The sequence below is a fragment of the Diabrotica undecimpunctata genome, chromosome 3, assembly GCF_040954645.1.
Source record: "Diabrotica undecimpunctata isolate CICGRU chromosome 3, icDiaUnde3, whole genome shotgun sequence".
In the NCBI taxonomy this organism is placed as follows: domain Eukaryota; kingdom Metazoa; phylum Arthropoda; class Insecta; order Coleoptera; family Chrysomelidae; genus Diabrotica; species Diabrotica undecimpunctata.
In genome coordinates this window covers 117,374,878-117,398,967 of record NC_092805.1, presented here as the reverse complement: position 1 = coordinate 117,398,967, position 24,090 = coordinate 117,374,878, and the positions used below count along the sequence as shown (strand labels likewise).

Genomic DNA, 24,090 nt, shown 5'->3' with positions numbered 1-24,090 from the left:
TTTACGTAGTCTTACATGTTACTGTGATTTTTAGACATATTTGGCAAATTACAAATCGACAGCTAAAGGTCCAGGTCGAATGATTAAAGCTGCTGGAAGTAACAGCCGTGTTGGAGACGATGTCAGATTTGATGAGCTAAACCATTACGTAGTAGTAGTGCCAGAAGGAAAAAGAAGATGTGCCGGGTTCAATTGTATAAGCAAAGGGCGTACAATGTGTATCAAGTGCGATGTTGGTTTATGTTTAGAATGTTTTATGAAATTTCACACAAAAACTTAATTCAGATAATATTTTGTGTATACCCTGGAACGCCTACAGGGCCCATATGGTGACAGCATGTTTTCTGTATATTTTGAAATAAAAATTTATTTTTTTTTCAAACGTAGGTTAATTTTATACTTTTCATTATGAAAGATAAAAAAAATCGTAAAATCAAAATTTTTTTTCTCGGCGTTAATGGGTTAATCCCGAAACGCAACGATATATCAATTTGTTTATGGATTTTTAAACTAACTATTGCACTATACAATCAAAATATAATTGGGCATTTTGAAACTACTTAACATACTTCCATCCCTTATTTTTTATTTTATTTAATTCGATCTCCAACCTATTGAATCGCCTCGAAAAGCGCTAAAACGTTGGATAATTTTTTCGAAATTTTTAATTGTTTATTTGCATTTTAAACTTAAAGCGAGCTTTTTACGAAACAATTACAACAATAACTTTCGTCTCAAAATAAGCCATATTATTAAAAAACGTGATTTCGAATAAAAAAAAATCCTTTATAATCTATATAAAAATGGTTATAAATAGGTTCCCGTAGAAAATTTTCGTTAAACTTTTAAACATTGGCATCATAAGCTATCGATTAAAATAAGTTTCAGCTTGTGGGTATGAAATCAAGCTTTTCGACAAAGGCCACCAGCCTAGGGCATGTTCGTGATATATGTATATATTCGCTCCGTGCGTGACCATGGTAGGGGTACTTTGAAACGATGCCAGCGTGCGTAGCGGCGAAATATGACAAAATTGGCCCTACCTTTTTAGGCATAAATGTTATCAAAAATGTGTGCAAATACATATTGCGTATTTAATTGTGCTAATAATAGCAAAAATAGTAAGTGTAATTTTTATAGGTTCCCAAAGATTACATATAAATTAGAGAAAAGAAAAAGATGGATCCGTGTTATTAATATGAAAAAGTAAATATCATATAACTTCATTTTTATGCAATTGAAATAGAAAAAAATTTAAATAATTTACCTTAAATGATATTTTATAAGGCTTCAAGCTAACTGTAGAGTGCCTGATGACTTTAGCTTTTATATTATAACTTTTACTATTACTGTTTTTAAATATATGCTCTTTCACGTGAAAAACTTGATTTGCCAGTACTAGATTTTTCCGTTTGTGGTTGAAAAGATATATTATGATGAATTTTGAGAAACCCAGTTTTTAATACTACATTTATTTTGTACATAAACTAAAAAAATATAATTAAAAAGTTAATTATCAATAATTGTCAATTCGCATGTATTTAACAATGTCAAACATATGTCATATGTTTAACCTGAAAATTGGTAGGTCCAAAACTGTCAGACGAAGGCGGTAGGTGTCGCGTCAGTCACGCACGGAGCGAATAGCGGCTGTGGAAAATTAAGAAACAATCGATTGCAATAAAGTTATGGATAAAAACTAATCGGGATCTTGTAAAATGGAGATTTAGGTTTAATTTGACGATTGTTAAACTTAAAAATATTATATTATGTTATCGAGGCTTTAAAATGACCATTCAGACTTTGAATTGTTTATAACTCGAAAACGATACGTTTTAGAGAAAAGTTACTAAAGACTTTTTTTTGGCAAGAACGAACCAGTTAAACTAAAAAAAAAATTGTTCGGGACAAAAAAAATCATTTTACAATTTGTTTAAAAAAACTGTTTTATCCATCATTTTCTCTTGGCAACAAGTACTCTTGTTATAATGGGACTATTTCAAGTAAGATTACGCGAAAATATGAAATGAGAATATTTTTCCTAGCCAGTGCGCCCCATATTACCCGGACTATGTATATTTTACAAAAAAATCGAATGATATTTACTTTTTATTAAATATTATTTCAACCTGATAGTTTAATGAAAGGAAAGAGACGAACTTTTTATTTGAACATACTGTTACGAAAGTTCTATAGGAATTAACCCACATAAAAAAGTCCCTTGTCGAGAAAGAAGTTCGAAACATTCAAGATGACATCGAAAATTCATGAAATGTCTAGTAAAGTTTGGAAAATCAAAAAAATGTATATAAACCGATGTTTTTGACAGTAACAGTTGTATTTTAATTGTTGAAGTTTACAGTCGTCAGTCTATTAAAGTATTGTAATATTGTTGGTGTTAGATAAAGTTATTTTCATGAAGTTTAATAATACACTCAATTCGAGTCTTTTACGTTAATTAACTAACAAACTTACCAGGCATATGTGTTAGCAAATCGATGAATCGACATACATGACATTCCATAACTGGGAACTGCTTGAGTTGTGTGTATCGAGTCATTTTTTCTAATATCAAATATTCTTACATCACCAGAAGTACTAGAAAGGAAATATAATAATTTGCAACTTTAACATTAGCAAGTTTTAATGAACGAACATTTATAACATACCTGGAAAAAATATATAAAGAAATTAAGGACCGATAATAAATTAGATGGATTAATTTTTTATTTAATTCTAATATGTTATTTTAGATGTATAGAAGGTTAAGTTGGCATCACTGTTTCTAGTAGTTTGGAAGAAATTTTTAGAACTTAACGCTGATTTGTGCTCAGTATTATGGGTCAGCTCATTATAAATAGATTAACTTCTGAATAAATCTTGCACATTGTACAAAGTTCCTTTCATGAAAAGCATCGCGCATTTATGGTCGACATAATCGTCCATACGATGAATTAATTCGATTAACGATGTAATGCTTTTGGACCACCTTTACTCTAAACGATAAAACTCATCCAAAATCCAACTTGTGCAAACAATATTGCTTTTGATCTAAATTTTTTCAGCGATAAAGTTCATAGTTGGTTGAATGTCTACGTCAATAAACGAAACTGTCATATTTGCAGTAATATGTTATTTTAGATGTATAGAAAGTTAAGTTGGCATCACTGTTTCTAGTAGTTTGGCAGAAATTTTTAGAACTTAACGCTGATTTGTGCTCAGTATTATGGGTCACCTCATCATAAATAGATTGACTTCTAAATAAATCTTGCACATTGTACAAAGTTCCTTTCATGAAAAGCATCGCGCATTTATGGTCGACATAATCGTCCATACGATGAATTAATTCGATTAACGATGTAATGCTTTTGGACCACCTTTACTCTAAATGATAAAACTCATCCAAAATCCAACTTGTGCAAACAAGATTGCTTTTGATCTAAATTTTTTCAGCGATAAAGTTCATAGTTGCTTGAATGTCTACGTCAATAAACGAAACTGTCATATTTGCAGTAATAATAATTTCGTATTTTGGACCCATGAACTGAGGTCCACAATGGTAAGATTTAACATCGTTGAATTGTTCTCAGTGAGGGTATATGATGTGGCATGTGATTAGTAATTGAACCTGCAGATTGGACTACATTCGAACCAGTTAGGGCCACGATATGCTACAAATCATATTCAAATAAATAATAAATGAATTTTGTGTTTTAATCCATTTTTAAATAACATACCCAAAAAAACAAGTAAAACATATTTTGAATTCAAAATTGTATTTAAAATATCTACACACATTAACGAAACACCCTGTAGAAGCTCAGATGCTTATATAAATTAACTATAAGCTAAGCGCAATAATTGACCATCACATTTTTTACTCACCTTCCACTAATCACAATATTTTCTCTAAGCTGCACAGTTAGGACACTTCCAGGATGTTCCAACCACACCTTTACTCTTGCATCGTTGGGATTACACCGTCGATCAAACAGTCTTATCGAACCATCTACAAAACCTATCACGCACAATCCCAACTTCGGCCCATGGTACGATTTAGCGCCATTTAGCAATAAACCATCATCGTTCAGTTCGAAGCCATTGTAGTGCTTTTTGTAATTCTCGTGACATATACTTGAAAACGTCGAGTCTATACACGTAACAGAACTATCGGTTCCTAGAAAAAAATACTGATTAACTAATATATTCACATTCTAATCTATAATATGTTTATAGATCAATTTAAAATTCACTGTCCTGCAAAATTAACCGGACACTAAGTTTATATTAAGTAAAATTAAAAATAATTAGAAGAACTTAAATTCCAATAATAATTTTTTTAAGTTCCAAAATATTGATTAATTTACAAATCTCTAAATATGGAGATTAAAATCGAGTATTTCCTCCTCGATCTCGAATAACAGAGCTCATCCATTCTGACATTCTTGTTTTGCGGTATTTTTTTCACTCGTTTACCAGCACAGTTTCAAACTCACCATAATTTTGCCTAACTACTCTTCCCAAGTTGTCTCATGAATGCTCTATGGGGTTAAGGTCTGGACTTCAAGGAGTCCAGGCTAGTACACGAATACCAACATCTGTAAAGTATTACATTGTTACACTGGCTATGTGCGGCCGAGCATTTCATCCTGTATTGGGAGAAAATTTTTACTTACAAAATGCCTATAAGGTACCACATGTTCTTCAAACATTCCCTAATGTACCATCAGAATTAAGGAGAACTTCTCCTAACATAACAAGATCTGTATGTGCTTCCAAATAAATGCTGCCCCATTCCATTAATATCTCCACCACCAAACTGTACTGTAGGAGAGAAGCAGTAGGGCATAGCGTTCTCCAGGCCTTCTATTTGGCAGGAAATAACCAAATACAGTGGAGATAAAAGGCGTACTGGGCTCAATTGGAATCTCTGTATCTTTTCAATGGTCTATTATATCGAAAGTGGGAAAGTCCCGATAGAGTACGTACAGTGGTGCTATCAAAATCGCACATTAAGGTGTATTACAAGAACTTTATAGCAGCCTTTCTGGAGGACACTTTGGTGTCAGAAAAAAACATTGGTCAGAGTTCGAGACAGATTTTACTGGATCAATTGTCGCCAGATGTAGAAGATTGGTGTAAGAAATGTGATTTATGTAACGGTAGAAAAGGTCGTAGAACAAGAAGTGGTGGTAAAATGAAAAAATATCCTTCCGGAGAGCCTTTTGAACGAACTTGTAATGGAGATTCTCGGTCCACTTCCAATGTCAGAGAGAGGAAACAAGTACTTCCTAGTCACAATGGATTATTTTTCAAAATGACCTCAAATTGCTCCCCTTCCTAATCATAACCCCTTACATAAATATACAGTAATATATCCTGGTTTACTACTTACCTGTAGGTATGTCAAAAGCTTTTAACTCCCTTTCTGCATCCCAAAATCTAATAATCCGTGAGTCTCCTGCAGTTATTAGAGTTTGGGTCCATTGCTCCCATGTCATTTCTATACCTATAAAGTAAAAAAACGAATTTCATTATGATTTACGAATACTGAAATTTTATTGGATCGGCCTATTTCCATCAATCTATGTGCTGTCTTTTGCGGTATTATGACAAAAGTAGAATGTAGTAAAGTACTTACCTGAATACTTCGGTTTTAATTCATTAAACGCCTGCCAAGCAGTAATGAGTGAAGGCTCGCGACTAGTCCCAGTGTTGGGTTTCCACAATTTGATACCACCATCATCAGAAGCTACCATAAGCATACCTATATCGTGACTGTTAATCCACTCCATCGATGTGATTTTACTATTTACTACTTTGGATGACCTGTTTTGACCAGATGTAGTTTTCGCTCCAGTACCCCAGTCAAATATGCTAAAATAGAACATACAATTTATTCATTATAGTATATAATGATAAATATAATTATAATTACACCAGGACAGTTCTTTGATTATACCATTTTACACGCGTGGAAAGTTTACTTCAAACAGTTTATCTAACTAGAGTTGAGGGGTTCTGAAACTGCTTTCTTGTGACATGTCTAAGTTAAATGTTATGTTTGTATGGGATTAAGCTACAATTTATTGTAATAACAATTACAGTTAAAGTTTGACGTTTCGATATCCACTCCGGAAATTGTGTTCAAAAAAGATTATTTTAAAAATTCTGGAAAATGTATAACTAACAAGTGTTGTTTGTCGGTTATGTGTTTTAAAACTGATAGTTGACTTTTGGCCTCGATATTATTGGCAACAGCATGCCTGTGGTGAACAATCTGAGGGTGGTTTTTACCCTCGGAATATCAAATCTGACTCTTTTGTGTGTTTTTTGTATTATATGTTTGTATAATGTATGTTAACGTAGATTATATGTTAGTGTATTGTGTTGCATATGTATGTGTGTGAATTGTAGATGATGGTCTCCAACTTCCTATTACTCGGCTATTGTTGGTATATTCTTGTTATTGACTTCTTTTAGTATTGGAAACCAAAGCCTGCTTCATTGTGTTGACATGTTTACCCCACATTTCTCTTTATTTAGTAGAATGAGGGTTGCTTTTTTAACCTCTCCCTTTTTCATGTCTACTGCTTTCATGATTATTGATGCATTTTTCCATTGTGGTCTGTGCTCGTTGTCCCAGGCATGTTTGCATATCTGGGATTTGTCGAAGTTATCTCAAACCCAAAACTCCCAGTTAAACCAAAGAATTTCTAGTACTAATTTAAAATATGTGCCTGATTTGGTATAATACATGAAATGTGGGTTTAAATGAAATCTGTGGTTTATTCGACAGGTATAAATAAAAAAACGGAATATTACACTCCGGGAGTTACCGAAGTTAAGAAACATAGCTTTCTTGTCGTCTAAGCACCGAGCGATGGTTTTTAATTTCATTTCATTTCATTCGATTCACACGATCCCATTCTATTCTATTTTATTTTACTTTCATTTATTTTATTTTACTTTATTTTATTAAGAAACACGCATGGAACTGCGTTTACTACGCCATGTGGTGTATGGTCACGCGATCGTTACATTACATCGTTACGTTACGTCGTTACACTTTATCGTTTTAGTCGCTTTTATTTTTTTCATACCTGTGCTCAATCCACCGCTCTGTCCGTAGTCCGCGATAAGAAAGCTATGCTTTCAAAAACCTGTATAGGACTTAGTCATGGCCATGTCGAAAATATTGTGCATGGGTCCACAAGACGCCAAGATTGTGTTACGTAAAATCCTTTTAGAGAAATGCAATGTTATTTTAATGATTTAGTTCAAGTTGTTCTATTTTTTTATTGTAACATCTTTTATTTTTATTATTGGTGTTGGCAGTACTATTTTATTTTTTGAATTTTATTTAAAAGATTTAATTCAATACTTAATTATTTAAAATTTTTCAATGAATTGGTTTCAATCAGGTCAATATTAAACTTTGGAAGATAAAATAGCGGACATCGGAGCACTGTCCGTTCAGTGATTTAGTAACATCCAAACAGATATTATGAAAATCAGACTTCTTTTTTTACAAAAACCATTATCACAACGATGTATGTGGCGCCATCTACCGGTTAACTTAAATATAATATATTCTATCTATCCAAATTCCGATTTTTTAAGCGTACACGCTCGTCCGGTAGGGATCTAATCTACGTAGTGAGTAACACCGATCCGTAAGTCTCCAGAGCAACTGCGTACCATCTGAAGGTTTTTAAAGATTTAGGCGTATCACCAGGGAGTCTGGAGGGTGTAAATTGGAAGGAAGTCCTACTGTCTAGAAGCATATTTTTTATCAGAAACATGTCCATTATTAATTTTATTTTTATCAACTAAGTAATAAAACTTTATATATAATTATTCATTTACTTTTCCATCAGTTTTCTACAACAATAAATAAAAGAAAACTGAAACCATTATGTACATTATAGTTTTACTTAATACTCATATATATATATATATATATATATATATATATATATATATATATATATATATATATATATATATACAAAACATTGTACGATTGGTACAAATAAACAGCCAAAAAACATAAACAAAATCAACAAAGGTCAACGTGTATTTTGATTCATGCTAAACTTGTTGGTGTTTGCCTGTGAGTAGAGTAAATCGCAGGAGTAACTGAACTTAATTTTATCCTAAAGTCCTCTCCAACACTTGTTACTTTGTTTCTATATTTATTTTTCATATATAACAGTTCAGAAAAAAACTCATCTCGTACAAGTAACTTGTGAAAAATGGCATCAAAAACTATAGTTTATCTTAAAACTCAGTTGGTGGGATTTCTTGGTTGGGAAAAGGATTTCTGATCCAGTCAGGTTTGGAATAATCTTCGAAAAATTATTTATTAAAATTTTCTTGGAAGACTTTCCAAGTGCAGAATTCTATCAACAAACACATCTGACTTTAGAGTTCTATCATTTTCTTCCAATAATGATGAAAGTGAAGGAAACGATGAAACATTATCCCCCTGTATTTGCAAACATAAAAGGACCAACTGTTTCTTGAAAGAGATTCTTTTGTCATTGGCTATGAAGGATGTTGAATTTGCTCCCTGGAGACTCATGTTCAGCGTGTTGAGTCTATCAAAAATGTCTAAATATGCCAATCTTGACAATAATTCTTCATCACAGAATAAGTTTTTCAGTTAGAATAATTTTGTTTAGTTAGAAGCCTTAAAACTTCTGACTCAGATTGAAGAGACGGGTGAAAATTTTCCCACGATATAATCATCTCATTTATGTATATAAAAAAGAAGAGTTTTGAACTTGCCACCCCAATCTTCACGCACCAAGGAGAATAATCTTGAATTAAGGGTCCTAACCTTTATGAAAATAGTAACTTTCACAGCATCTGATAAAACAGATGTCAGATTTTCCGGCATGCCTCTAGCATCTAATGTTTCTCGGCGAATTACCCAATGTGTACTTCGGCATTCAGGAGCAACTTTCTTTATTTTTGCTGCTAGTTCTGTCAATTTTCCTGACAGCCTGAATATTTTGTGTTTTGATGACGCATCAGCAGAGAAGGCTTCATGCTTTGGTGCGAAAGCGTTTGGAAGCAAACAACGCATTCTTCTTCTTCTTTAAGTTCCATTTTCTATCGAAGGTTGGAAATCATCATGGCTATGCGGACTCTGTTGACTGCCGCTCTAAAAAGTTCTGCACTACTGCATTCAAACCATTCCCTTAAGTTCTTAAGCCAGGATATTCTTCGTCTTCCCACATTTCGCTTTCCTCGGATTTTGCCTTGCATAATAAGTTGTAATAATGCGTATTTTTGCCCTCTCATCACATGTCCTAAGTACTCAAGTTTTCGTCTTTTGATAGTTAATATTATTTTCGCCTCATTTCCTATCCTTCTAGCTACTCCCACGTTTGACATTCTTTGAATCCATGATATTCGTAGGATTCTTCTGTAACACCCAAATTCAAAGGCGGCCAACTTATTCAGATGGACTTGTTTTAGTGTCCACGCTTCCAAGCCATAAAGAAGAGTAGAGAACACGTAACATCGAAGCATTCTCAGGCGTAGTTCTAACCTTATATCCCGACAACAAAGAAAATTTTTAAGTTTAATTAATGATGCACGTGCTATTTCAATGCGTGTCCTAATTTCTTTGGTTTGGTCTACATCTGATGTTATCCATGTTCCTAAGTATTTATAGTTATTAACACTCTCAATTGCAGTATCTTCAATAGTCAGTTCGATATTTGTATGTGCAGATTTAGTCATGATCATGCATTTAGTTTTCTTTAAATTTATCTTCAGTCCGTACTCATGACAGCGTTCATTAAGGCGTTGCATTACGTTCTGTAAATCATTGTTGTTATCCGTCATTATTACTGTATCGTCTGCAAAACGCAAGTTATTCAAAACTTCTCCATTGATAGATATACCTTCTATTGAGTCTGAGAGCGCTTTTTGAAATACCGCTTCACTGTAGACATTGAAAAGTAGTGGGGACAGCACGCAACCCTGGCGGACTCCTCTCTGTATTTTGATATTTTGGGTGTACTGGTTGTCAACTCTTACCTTGGCAGTTTGTTTAATGTACAATAAAACTCTACTGTAAGTAGCTTTCGTCGTATTTACGATTGATCTGCGGTTTAGGTTTTTTAACACTATCCTTTGAAGTCCCAGGGTTCACCAGAAACCGCTTCATAGTTTATTATAGAAGCAAAACAAAATCACATACCACAGTTAGCGATGCTTAACACAATATGAAAACGTAATATCTATTTGCCTAACCACCACTAATATCTATTTGCCTAACCACCACTTTTCTCGTGGATGTAAATGCTTACATTGCTAGATTCAAACTGGCGATCGTGGAACCAATGGTGCGGAGCAATAAGGGAGGGAATAGTTGTAGCATGGTTGGCGGGACGAGACTACATGACGCGTACCACCTGAAATATTAAGTATAGAACCTATTGGTTCAAGTACCACAGTGAATTGAACGCTTTTCCCCTGGTCCGGTTAGCTATAAGACCGATTAATAATATATTCTTAGCATTATTAAAAATTATCACTATTTAAAAAAGCTATACACGTATCTTTAATAAGGATCTAAAAAAATGATTTAATTTATGAATGACATTATATTTCAAGTTTACAAATTAACACCCCGCAGCGATCATAAACACACTTTTGTTGAATAAAATATTATTTTTGGTTATAATCAGAGTTACAATTTGGCCAATGTTTATGACTCATACTGTTTATTACTTATTGGATTGAAATAAATTTCATCCATTAGAGTTTACTTAAAAATAATAATAAAAGTTTAATAATTGGTTCCTACACATTTAGGTAAGTAATATAAACGAAGTCAAACTAGATGAATTTAGGAAACTAGTACTTACGCAAAACTGTCATTTCCGGCTACGGCGATTTGTTGATCAAACGGATGTAATTGCAATAGACTAGGAGGAACTGCAGTCCGTATATGAAATACTTGTGATTCAATTCTCGACGCTAGCGCCTTGCGATGTTCTTCTGTGGCTTCTGTTCTTATACTATCGTTTCTGAAAGTAACATATACCAAACTGTTAAATACCAAAATAGAAAAGTTCTGATGAAAATCATTCCAGAGATTTCGAATGAATTTACACACAGCATTAACTATATTCATTTGGGAATTAATATTTTAGAAATTAGATTTATATGACATCTTCTTCCTTCTTTTCTGTACAGACATATTTGCCTGTTTATCCTTCCAATTTCTCGGTTTCATAGATTGTCTGACCCCCATTCGGTAATATGACAGTTAATAATAAATAAATCAAATAAACGAAATATGATAAAAATACGTGTTGCGTATACAATTTTATAGCTATCGTAACTTCTCCAATGTTTATTTTGGCGTATATTATACCTGAATTCCTTACTATTAATTTCTTTTTTGATCTTTAATGTCTCAATATTATGAGCCCAAATAACTACCAAGAGTGAAAGTTTTACCAAAATCACTAATCCTAGTCTAAAACGACCTACACACGTCCCGACAAGACCACCCAACTGTCATGACCGACAACGTAGGGTCCGACGGTTGGCGTGTGTGTAGGCCTGTTGGCCAACAAAGATAGTTGTCATGTCCCGATTTAACAAGTTCGAATAGTCCACACTAGACGAAAAGAAAAAAAAGTAGTTGATTCTAAAGCAGAAATGGAACTATTTAAGGTTTTCATTCCTGAAAGTGACATCAAGTGATGAAAAAGTAAATTCTAAAAAATAATTTGATAATTTTGTAAGTTTAAAGAAGGTAATAAAATTTGGTGATTTGGAAGTGTTTAGTCAAATTTACCACGCAATGACTTTCCTTGAAGCAATTGAAGGAAAAATAATCACAATATATTTAAATACCCTTAAATTTTAAAAATATATCACTCTTTCACAAAAAAAGGTATTAAACTGTAGTGTGTGTACCACCGGTCTTCTATGACCGTTAAAAGGGGTTTTTAAATGTCGTATCTAATATAAAAATATTACCTCGAATGTCTCCAATCTCTTTCATAGTAAGAAGTGCACTCTTTGTCTCTGAAGTTTTTCTCTTTCTTGTTAGATTGTGCAAATCGCTTGGAAGACCATTCCACGAATTTCGTATTAACAAGAGGTTTTCGACAGAATTGCATTTTATCTTCGCTTTCTTCACTAATCACATTTCTATGCAATTTGCGTGTTCTACTGACTATAGTCGACCTGAAATCGAATAAAACAAAAATAAATCAAAACAGAATATAATTTTCTTTGGTTAGAGTATCTGACAATCGACATATAAGCATGTTATCATACTTATGTATGAATTTGTTAACAAGAATAATAACCAACCGCATTACACAAAAACTCGATTTATATCAACCGGTTGAGCAGGCGAGATTTAGAAAAGAGTTTGGTACCACTGATCATCTGCAAACCATCAGAACACTGATTGAAACAACCACAGAATATAATGTACCACTATACTCTTTAAAATCATTTACGAACAGGCCACATTCCGCAATAAAATTAATGAAAATACAAAAATTAAAAAAAAATTCGACTCGGTAAATGTATTAGACAAGGTGATACTATTTCACCAAAGTTTTTCACGTTAGTACTGGAAAATAAACTTGGTCTAGGCTGGCCAGAGTGGCTTTTTTGTGGTACCAGTCTCAGCTGGTCAAATTTTGTAGTTGACAAATTTGTAGCTGTAGGATCCACTGAGAGGATCAGTTCTATCGTAGGATCTATATCGACTCTTGGAGTTCTTCAATTCTTAGTATCGAGACCATCATTCTGTACCTCATAAGAATTTGAGAATATTGGGTGTTAGGTTGTTCAGACTATCAGGAACATAATTCACAAAAATCTTGGTATGAAGAATGTTATTATCTGTGGGAGGCAGAGCATCATCCAGTCTGGCTTGAACGGTAGGTCGCTGAATTTAGGTTTTACATGTGTCCTTAAATTTATCTCCTATTTATTGCAGAACGATTTCTTTTATGGTTGCCAAAGGTCCCATTGAAACAGAAGTCTGTTGATAGTTTTGGGGTAGTATTCCTATCTCCGCCCCAATCTCCGCTACAGGATGGTTAAATGCTATGTATGGTCCATATTGTTATAAGGCATGGAAGCATGGACGTTAAAAGTACCTTCCATTAATAAGTTGGAGGCCTTCGAAATGTGGACGTTGGGAAGAATGTTCCGCATACCATGGACAGATAGGGTGAGAAACTAGGAAGTCTTAAGATAGGCAAATACTGAGAGCGAACTACTCAATTTGATCAAGGTACGAAAAATTGGATACCTCGGCCATATTCTGGGAGGAAAAAAATACGCAATCCCTCAACTAATCATCCAGGGAAAGATTGAAGGTAAGAGAGTAGTAGGTCGCAAACAAATGTCGTGGCTACGGAACATAAAGAACTGGACAGGCATAAATAACACTGGCGATCTTTTGCATGCCGCAAAAGACGGCACTATAAGAAGATTCCTCCCTTACAGCTTTTACCGCCTGCCCGTTAATTACTTATTTTAGCCGGTAATTGATTAGCCGGTCCCAAAGGCTTTCTTCCTAGGTAGCACTTCTGCGGTTTTTTTCCTCAGAACGAACCCTGTTCAATCCTGTGCCTTTCGGTTTAACAATTTCTGGTTTTTGTTGCTTCTGGATAAACTACAAGATAAGCTGAATGGTGAACTGCTGCTTAAGCTTTAGAGAATGCTTCAATTCGGTCAAGGCCTTGAAGAACAAGATGAAATAAGAAAATAGATTAGACGCAATAAAAAGCTTAAAATATCTAGGGGGCGAATACAACTCGAGGTGCTAGAAAAAAAAATCCTTAGATCTTTTCACCGATCAACGAAAATGGGGTACGAAAATCCAGATATAACTACGAATTTTATTCTATAGTTTAGTGAGGAAGCCTGATGGCAAATTACCATAAGAGCTGAAGATATTAAAATTCAGAATATACATAAAATAAAGATCTTGGTAAAGGTTGAATTTGGTCTGTAGCGCCATTGGCAGAAGAGAAAATACTATTATTTTAAGTTAACCATAGCTCTAATAATTAGCGCTAGGAACATTTTAAACACTTTAAAAATGCATCTTATAGTCTACTCTAAAGCGTTCTAATAAATTATAATTCAATTTTCACTTGTCCGGTGCTGGACATATCAGACAAATTTCGATCTTGTTCCTCTTACATCAACTCCTATGGCAAAGTTTTAGACCGTTAGTACAACGTGTTGTTGGACGACCTCTGCTTCGGTAGGCATTATCTCTTGGTCTCCATTCCAGTATCACTTTTTCCATCTATTATCTGTCATTCGAGCCACGTGACCCGCCCCGGTGCACTTAGTGTTGCTATGCTCTCTACAGCATCAGCCACCCCTGATCTTCGTCATATCTGGCGGTTTGGGTTGCTCGCATTGAAACGCCCAACATAGCACGCTCCATCGCCCTTTTGAGCCACACGGATTTTTTCCACTGTTCTCCTTATTATAGTCAACGTTTCCGCCCCGTAAGTCAACACTGGTAAACCACAATGATTAAAGGTTTTTCTTTTAAGACATATTAGTATGTTGGACGATTTGAAAATGTGGTTCAACTTGCCTAAGACTGCCCAAGTGAATCTTATACGACGGAAAAGCTCTCCGGTTCTAATAAATGGATCCCTATAATTCTAATAAATCTCTAATTTTGTTACCTTGTTAATTTTTGAAGATCTCCAGCTGGATGAAGAGTCGGAGGACTCTCTGCAGAAAAGTAATTTCCTTTATTTGGACTAGGAGGTAAACTTAAACTTGAACTATTCAGACTATTAACACGATCCACAGTTTCCCATTGTTCCTAAAAAATAAAACCATACAAAATTAAAGTAAATATTTATAATTAGAACAAAATATATGTGTTACAATAAGTTATAAGATCACTTAACCAGACTCGATGCATATTTGACTTTTTACATAATTCACTTGAGGTATTTCCAATATCTATCCAATATCCAATATATAAAAAGGCATTTTTCTTGGAATTTTACATAGCTAAAGGTAAAATATTTTCAACTATCATGATGACTTCTTAGGGTGCCTGTCCGTTCCGAACGTTGGCGATCAGTCTGGCTATGATGACTTTGTTGGTTGCTATACGGAATAGATGTGTTGAGATCTTTCTATGCCATGCTTTCAGGTCGTGATGATGATAATCGGAGTATATTAAGTTACTATTTTATAGGGAACTTTTAACTCATCCTTCAGATTTACTGATTGTTTTATATTCGATACTTTTTAAAAAATGTCTTTGTAATGGAACATATTTTGCAACTCTAATCTGTAAATAAATTTGCAAATACGAAGTTTGTGTAATATAACTTGATAGACAACTAAATTTCATCAGAAGAAAGAATGAGACAGAAGATCTATCACAATTCTCTTCCATTACTAACATGTTTTTTTATTATATTTACCTTTACAAGTGCCCTAATGTGACCAGTAACTGTACAACACATCTGGGCTACTTCTGGGTGGGGATCATTCTCTAAGGAACTTAAGGCAGACCATATTTTCATATATACAGAACCGTAACTAAGACTAGATAACGTACTAAGGCTTCCTGAGTAACTCGTGGTCATTCCTTGATGACTTATGTTATTGATTGCCGAACTGGAAGAAACTCGTTTCATCCTTTCCATGGAGTCGTAATCTCCGATTTTCAGTCTATCTCTGCAAAATTTAATACATAATTATATTCAATGAAAGACCAATAAAGTTAATAAAATTATTCAACAGCATACAAGACAAGATATATTGTAATTAAACTATGTGTCCTATAATTTAAAGGTTAATGGTTGTCCTTTTTCGTCAACCTTGTATTGTCCGCTACAGAATGTGGTTATAAATTAAGCTTTTCCATATTTCTTAAATTCTAATTGAGAAATTTGAGTCTTTTGTTCAGCATTAAAACAGTTTGGGCCTCCCAACACTCATATACATGGTATTCTTTCATCAGTTTTAGAGTTCGACGATCTCAGTTGATTATCACCGTGTTTTACTCTAGTTGCTTGTTTCTCTTTGCCGACTTTGTTGCTGTGAACAAAGCTTTAATGACTAACTTAGTAACTTCTTAATTTTTATTTTGAATGTCCTGTCGGGTCATTACTTTTATTTCATATCGAAATAAATATCAAATATTTCTTATTCACACAACTACAATTTTACCATATTATGTCTCATATAAATATGCCTAAAATAAACTTAGTAGTCACTCAAGGTCAAGTTATGTGTAAAATGAAAACCCGAAATTACCGGATCAATTTGAGCATAACCTCAAATTTTGATAGAGAGTGGTTCCCAAGGTAATAAAAAAAACTACTTGATCATCAACCTAAAAAATAAAATAAACATGAAAGAAATTATTAGACCCAATTCTCGATTCAACATGAAAGCCAGTATTAGCATATGCCCCAAGAATTTACTACAAAGTTGTTGCAAAAATGAATGAACAAAAATAACAGTTCTAAAAATGCTGTCAAATGCTACACAGATGGCTCTACAAAAGCACAAGTAACTGGGATAGGAGTGTACGGAGATTAGAACTAAACGCTCAAAAAACCCGGGCAAAATCCCAAGCATTTTTAACATGGATAAAACAGTTAAACTGGTTAAACAGTTAAAATATCGGGCACAAGAAATTGTCACCAACGCGCTGAAATCACATGTCATCAGCTCTAAAGCAGTATAGTAATGCTTAGGTAAATTAAATGAACCAAGCAAGGAATATTTAGTTACCCTACTATAGAATCAGAGACCAAATTACCCAAAATAGACCCAAAAACACTTTTTATTCGACCTTAACCCTTTCGTGGAATTAGTAACAGCGTAATGCTGTATGAAATCAAAAAATATCGCAAAAGATCCAACCGTTGAATTAAAAAAACTTACATGATATGAGACAAAAATACTTCTAAGGAACTATGCCCATAGAATATTTAAGGATTACAGAAGCTTAAACAAAAAATGATTACGTATGAAACCTTTATACATATACTCTCAACCTACTGTGTCCTAAGGAACTCCAGAACATATTAACTGAAAGGATATCAGATAGAAAAAGAGGGTTTACATAACATAAAGCCTATAGATATACTAAAACTCCTATACAGCGTTCCACGTTAAGAAAATAACATTAGGCTTATGGAGATCAGTGTTGCCAAAACTCTCAGGCATGCGGTTTACTAGATTGTCGATATATTTTTCGAATTTCATTTTCAATTAACATTTAACTGTAAAGTCAGAATAACAACTGAAGATTGAAGAACCACAAAGCCTTATTATCATTATGTAGTCTCAGAGAACGACATAAAATCGCTGACATACGTACACCGTATTATTTTAAGTTGCAATTAGTAATTAGATATATGCATTCCAAGCGGTCCGTTTATTTGCTTTTAAATCTTTAATAGCCTGCAAAGTGTATGATTTAACTAAGCAATATTTTCTACTGATTTCTATCATTCATGGTATATAATATTCTTACCGAAAAACAAATAAACTGTCGTTACTATAATTAAAATAAGATAAAATAAAATTATCTTTTGTAAATACTATTAATTTAATTAAAATCATTTTCCCTACTTTTCATCTCTTGTTTCGAATGGGCACTTTTGGTCAATTACGTTAAAAAACATTAATTTAATTCATGTCTGTGAAAACGAAAATACAAATAATTATACAACCCTGAATCGTGCTTGTGTTCATCGTGGCATCGCTGCGCTTCTATCGTCCATAAGAAATACATGGCCCTATCTCCGCAATGTTATTTTCTTAACTTGGAACGCTCTATAGTCGGAATAGTAATCCCTGAGATGGTCTTATCACTTAGAAACCATCAGAGAAAACAAAAAAAAAGGGGAAAATCTTATACGTCGAAGCAAACAGCAACAGCGCAGTGTTAATATGAAGGCTCGATAGAGTAAGGACATGATTCTCGCTTTGGGTGCGAAATGTCCCAGTTTCATATCCTGGTTGAGTCCACTTTTTATTTTATTGATGGAATATATTAATAGTAATATTTAACCCGGAAACTGTGTTGTGGGGTGAAAATCACCCACATCGTTATTAGCGAATAAGATTTGAATGAGTGCTGTCACGTTCTTTGGACTTGTGGGTGATTTTGACCCCACCACACAGTTGAAGTTCAGTATTATTTAGTTTTTGGTAATTTTCACCACGCGACACCGGTTCATTTTTAACAGGTAAGTTCTTATACTACCACAATTCACTTTGATTTTTTTAACAGAAACATAATTGAATTGGTAGGAATATTGAAAATTAATTAGATATTATTAATTTCAGACCCGCCTGAAATAGTGTTAGTGTTAGTAGCTTCTTCACTTCATTATGATACAGAGTTTGACCACAAATCAAATAAATTTGAGATTATAGACTTTTATAATCACACAAAAGGTGGCGTTAATGTGGTTGGCGAAATGTCTGCGTTATATAATGTGTCTCGTTATAGCAAGCGATGGCCTTTAACATTTTGTTTTCACTGCTTAATAATGCAGGAATAAATAGTTATGTTATTTATCAACATAACAGCCAACTGAAAAACTAAAACGCCGATTTTTTTTTAAATAACTTGGTTTGGCACTAATTAAACCATATATGGAAAAACAAAGTAACAATCAAAGTATACCATCAGACATAAGGGCGAAACTAAAAAGAAATGACAGTGGAGAGAACACTCAAGGACCTCCCAATAAGAAAACAACGAACAACATCCATATATGGAGTGCGTCCTCGTGGAAAGGACAGAAAGTGTCAAAAGAAATATGTGAAATGTGACATTTTTCTTTGTCTTGAACATGGTGTATATTTTTCTTCTAAATGTGCAACAAATTGTTAATTATGATATTTAAACAAAAGTTCTACTTGTTATAAATTTTGTATTTTTTTTATTCTGTATCTCCAACAAAAAATTTGGTTAATAAACTAAATTTTAGTATCTTTTTTGAATCATTGAATTTTTTAACGGAAATTTTTAAAATGATATAAATTTGACAAAGGATATATAACAATATAACCATGATACAGATACAGAACCTAAACACACAGCTACTGTCAGAAAATGTCACCACAGAGTCGCCAGGTTAATATATCTTAATGGAATTAAGAAAATTAGTCTTAAAATGAATTATAACTTAGTTTTAAATTTCTGACCTACCTGCTTCCCATTCTTCTCATTCCTCCCGAACTCAGTATACAATCTTGGCCGGGTGAAACGCTAGTTTGTTCTTTCACAGCTAAATTAACAAAAAGTGGTTCGAAAGCTAACACAACCCACTGCAGAGCGTTCACTAGTTCCTTTCTAACCAAAAAACTCATATCACCACTCACTGTATTTACCAATGTCATTACGACGGCATTGTCGACATTGTTCGCATGTTCAGAACGTTCCATTACGGAATTAATGAAGGTTCCTAAAGCATAAACAGCTGCTGCTCTTACCTGAAATTGTATAACTTTTATTAAATATTTCTACAACAAAATTTCAAATACTTTTTAAACAATTTTACATATAGAAAAACAAATTGGGAGTCTTACGTTGCCATGCAGAGTATCCATTAAATATTTTAACATCACACCACCTTTTCAATAAAAATATAACACATAAATTTTGTAACTTTTTAAAGGTTTTTACCCAGATATTTAGTGGCTTGACTCGTGTACACCTGGTAAGTATTTAACCACATTGCTTTTTCAACCTTGGTCAAAATTTAACCATTACATTTGCTTTCACTAAAGTGGTAATTCTTATTCCAGGTAATAATTTACTGATGATGAACTTTTTAGTTCGAAAAAGTTCTGTGATGTAGCTCGAAAGGGTCTTTTAATTATATACCTTTTATAAAGGATTTTTAAATAAAACTTTTTAGAAAAACGAATAGCCAAACAAATGAAATGATTGCTAAATATTATAGGAGGCCTAAATCAAATACTGGGAAAAAGATAATACTTTGTTTTTGGTATTGTTACAATTACAAAGTAAATGGTCCCTCAAAAAACAGTTTTTATATCATTTTTTACTCCCATTTTGCAATAATATTACAATTTATTCATTAATGGGATGAGTAATTTACTTCTATCCTAGGTCTAGTTCTATCTTGAGCTTACTCCTAATTTAATGTCTTCTTTAATTAATATTAAAAAAAAAATCTTAATTCGTTGACACCTCCCCTATTTCTGCAAGTTTACTGAATTTATCCTGCTTCACTAAACTCTGCTTCTATGATTTTACTCTATTTCACTTACGCATAAGATTTAATTTTCAGGAATAATCTAATTGGGTCTGTGTTATCCAGTAGCTCCGTGGACATTCGTGTTTCTAATGTATCTATAAGTCTGTATGAAGTTTCTTGGATTACTAACTGTTTCGTGCATATTGCTCATAAAATTTCCTTAAATGATTAGTTAACAAATGTGGCCATTTATTTATTTTTCCTGACAGCTATCATTAATAATAATTGTGGACTGCATATTTTTCCAGATCAATATGTCAACATTAACCTCATAAAATATGGCACAACCAATAAATTTTTTCATAACCTAATAAATTAACCTCAAATACAAGTAAATCGTAATTAACGCCACTGAGTTTAACAGTACGGTGTATTTGCTTTAGTTGTTTTATTTATTGACCCATTTTCTTTATTATATCGGGTCGCGGTCAGAGGGCTACACGTTGAAAGAGGTATAATATATAGAAGATACTTCAGAATAGAGGTTAACATCTATTCCGAATGACTAAACGTAGAAGAGCTGTACTAGACAAATTACTATTCGATGATGTGCAATTGCTTTCGTTGGCAATACTTTTGGGATTTTAAGTTTTTACTGAGATTAGAACCTCACATCATTCGGTAGTAGAGTCGGACACACTCCCTTGTAAACTACCGAATCCGTGCATAAAAATTATTTTCCTTACACTTATATTAAATACTCAAAGTTAACAATACTATAAATCTATTTTTGAATTCCAAATAAGTTTTATTTATTATGCGAGTAGAGCTTATCAGAAAAAAATACAAATTAAAGCACTCACCTCAGGTACTGAATCTTTTAACAGATTGTACAACTTTTCGTGAGCTATATCTCTGACACCAGTCCATCTAGCCTTTTCGTAATGATCCCATAATCGTCCTAAACAAATAGCCACCCATTGTCGTAACTGAGGCGAAGGATCGTTAAGTTGCTCTAAACAGACACTAACTAATGATCCTTGTAGAGCTGCTTCTTGACCATCATGGAAGTTGTTCACTATACATGCTAATACAAATGTGGCTTGCGTCCTATATTCAGCCTATACACAGAAACACATTTTTTAAAACATCAAATAAATCTAGGCTAAAAAAGCAAAATTGATCACATTTCTGTAGTGAAAATATAGTTATATAAACAAGACTTTAAAAAGACTTGTTAAGCAAGCTGTCGAATTATCTCTACATTCAGGGAAAAAACAATACTTTATTAAACTATATTCAGTGAAAAAACTGATTGTGTTAAACATGAACATTGAAATAGATGCCTAGTATTTTTTTTTGAAATTGTATTACTGTAACCGTGTGTCGTTACTTATCGTATTTTCTTAATAATTTGTTTACTTAAATAGGATATAAATTTGTTTCTTATCGCCTTTTTGGTAGGCAATTCACAACACCATGCGCGTTCATCTATAGATCAGAATTTCTAATATTGTATCGGAAACCAATGTTTAGTCGGGATTTAACATATAATCTAGTACGTTACATATTCGTACATATTTAAAAAAGAACTATAGCTTTTATGTTTTTGTGGGTTTTTTAAATTAAAAACGTAATTAAAGAAAAAAATAAAAACGTATGCTAGTACAACTTAGTTGAATTTAATAACTTAATGTTACAAAATACTATTTACCATACTAAAAAAACCAATTTTTGAAACCTACCCTAGTGATTTTTCTACCCTAGTAACTTTCCTGTACTAAATTTATTGTTAGTTAAAATATATTTACGAGTAAGATCAGTTAAATAACTTTTTAAGGTATGTACCTAAATACTGAGAATGTAGAAAGTATGCTTTAAAACAAATGAACGTTAAATGTATGTGTCAAAATATTTATTATAATAAATAGTATCTACTTGTGTCACAAGACCGGGTAATATTTTTGTAGTTATATTTGTAACAAATTTTTATATTTTAAATATGAATTTTTCAACTGAAGAATTGGTTGACATGACATTTGTGTTGGGAGAACGCCTTCAAGCTGTTTACTAGCTTCAGAAGTGTATAGTCAGTGATATCCGCACAGAAGACATCCTTCAAAAAGAGCCTTCGAAAAACTTTTAAACTGCTTTGTTCCGTCGGAAAATGTGCAAATGGGTATCCGTGGGCAAATGTGTCGGGAACATTTAAAACCATTAATACCGACAAGAGTTTTAGCCAATGAAAATGGATTTCGAGTTATGGTAAATGTAATACAAAGTTAAATACATAGGAGTTTAAGGGAGGCCTATGTCCAGCAGTAGATGTGAAAAATGAAGGCTGGATGATGATGATGATGATGATGAATACAATATCCACAAATAAGCACGCGCCAATTGAGCAACAATATAGAGTTAAGTGCAACGAGAGTTCGAAGAATTCCCACAACACGGAATAATATGAAAATTCGTATTCAAAATGCCTTTGCCAGCGTTGGATCTGAAATGCTATAAGACGTTCGACAGTCTTTTGTTAACCGTATACGACTGTGTCTTGAACATAATGGGTAACATTTTGAACATTTATTAGCATAGATAATAATACATTTATATCCTGAGAAGAATATTCGGTGGCATCTGTGAAAATGGTGTTTGGCGAAGGAGGTACAACTACGAGATATATCACAGATATAAACATATATTTGGTGGTAAAGACGTAGTATCCCTTATAAAAATAGGAAGACTAAGATGGGCAGGACATCTGGCAAGATCACAGCAGAACTACCCTCCTAGAAGAATCCTTATGTCACAACCTGTGGGAAGTAGAAGTAGGGGTAAGCCAAAACTCAGATGGAGGGATGGTGTAGATGAGGACGGTAGAAAAATATTCGCAGCAAACTGGCAACAGTTGTCAATGGATAGAAGTGACTGGCGTAATAGACTTGGGAAGGTCGAGGCTCTTTTATAGGGCTGTAGCACCAATGATGAATAATACATTTATAAATAAAGGTTCTCAGTTAGGTAAGAAGGTAAGGTAAATATTATTTTGTAATTAATTTTTACTAGCATACGTTTTATTTAATCTTTGATATTTTGATTTATATTAGGTTAGATTTCTAAAATTAGGTTATAATATCAAAAAAGGTTGTAATGTTTTCTACAAAATGCAATACTAATATACGGGGTGTTCGATTAAAAAAATAAGAAAATTTTGTATTTGAAAATAGTGATTACACTGTATATGGTATAGCTGGATGTCAAAGGTATAAAATTATTTAAAACATCACTACACTAGAAAATTTTTGACATATCATTTACATTTTTATTTCCTTGAAAGCCTAATCAACAGCTCTTTAAATATTACCGTTTTTCTCAATAAAAGCGTAAATATTTCAAAAGTTAATAACTTGAGGCCTATAAAACAATACAAACTCGTCATACTTTAAAAAATAAATTCAAAAATGCTTTAATATATAAGGTGTTCCATTAAAAAAACACAATTTTGGTTCACTCCGTTGTTCTGACTGACCCTGTATAATCGAAAATAATTTTAGGTTATAGACGTCTTTGATATACATCAGTTTTGTTTAAAACATTTTTTATATACTTCATAGTTTAGCCGTAATCGAAGAAAACCAGAGGTTTGGTGCATCCTATATTTTCATCAATGGGATCCCTCTCTAGTAGTGGTGCTTTATAAACTTGACCATAGCTCTGAGGATGGCTTTGTAAGACGAAAGCGCTCTGCTAAGATTTAAAAAAAATTTACACACTTCAAAAATTCTTTTTTTCCATTCTTTCATTTGTCTTAAGTGTGTACAAAAACGCATCAGTCTTTTCAATT

General features: G+C 33.1%; 1 protein-coding gene across 1 annotated transcript in view; it reads right to left on the bottom strand.

The window, feature by feature from the left end:
- raptor (regulatory associated protein of MTOR complex 1) overlaps positions 1 to 24,090 on the bottom strand; it is a 63,777-nt gene that overhangs the window by 9,058 nt on the left and 30,629 nt on the right. The window contains exons 10-19 of the mRNA XM_072526718.1: positions 21,110 to 21,367; positions 19,232 to 19,515; positions 15,474 to 15,729; positions 14,715 to 14,857; positions 12,016 to 12,225; positions 10,890 to 11,051; positions 5,642 to 5,877; positions 5,396 to 5,509; positions 3,886 to 4,177; positions 2,476 to 2,598 (exon numbers count right to left, since the gene is read on the bottom strand). Of these exons, the coding sequence (XP_072382819.1) occupies positions 2,476 to 2,598; positions 3,886 to 4,177; positions 5,396 to 5,509; positions 5,642 to 5,877; positions 10,890 to 11,051; positions 12,016 to 12,225; positions 14,715 to 14,857; positions 15,474 to 15,729; positions 19,232 to 19,515; positions 21,110 to 21,367 (2,078 nt within the window). The remainder of the gene's footprint in view (positions 1 to 2,475; positions 2,599 to 3,885; positions 4,178 to 5,395; positions 5,510 to 5,641; positions 5,878 to 10,889; positions 11,052 to 12,015; positions 12,226 to 14,714; positions 14,858 to 15,473; positions 15,730 to 19,231; positions 19,516 to 21,109; positions 21,368 to 24,090) is intronic.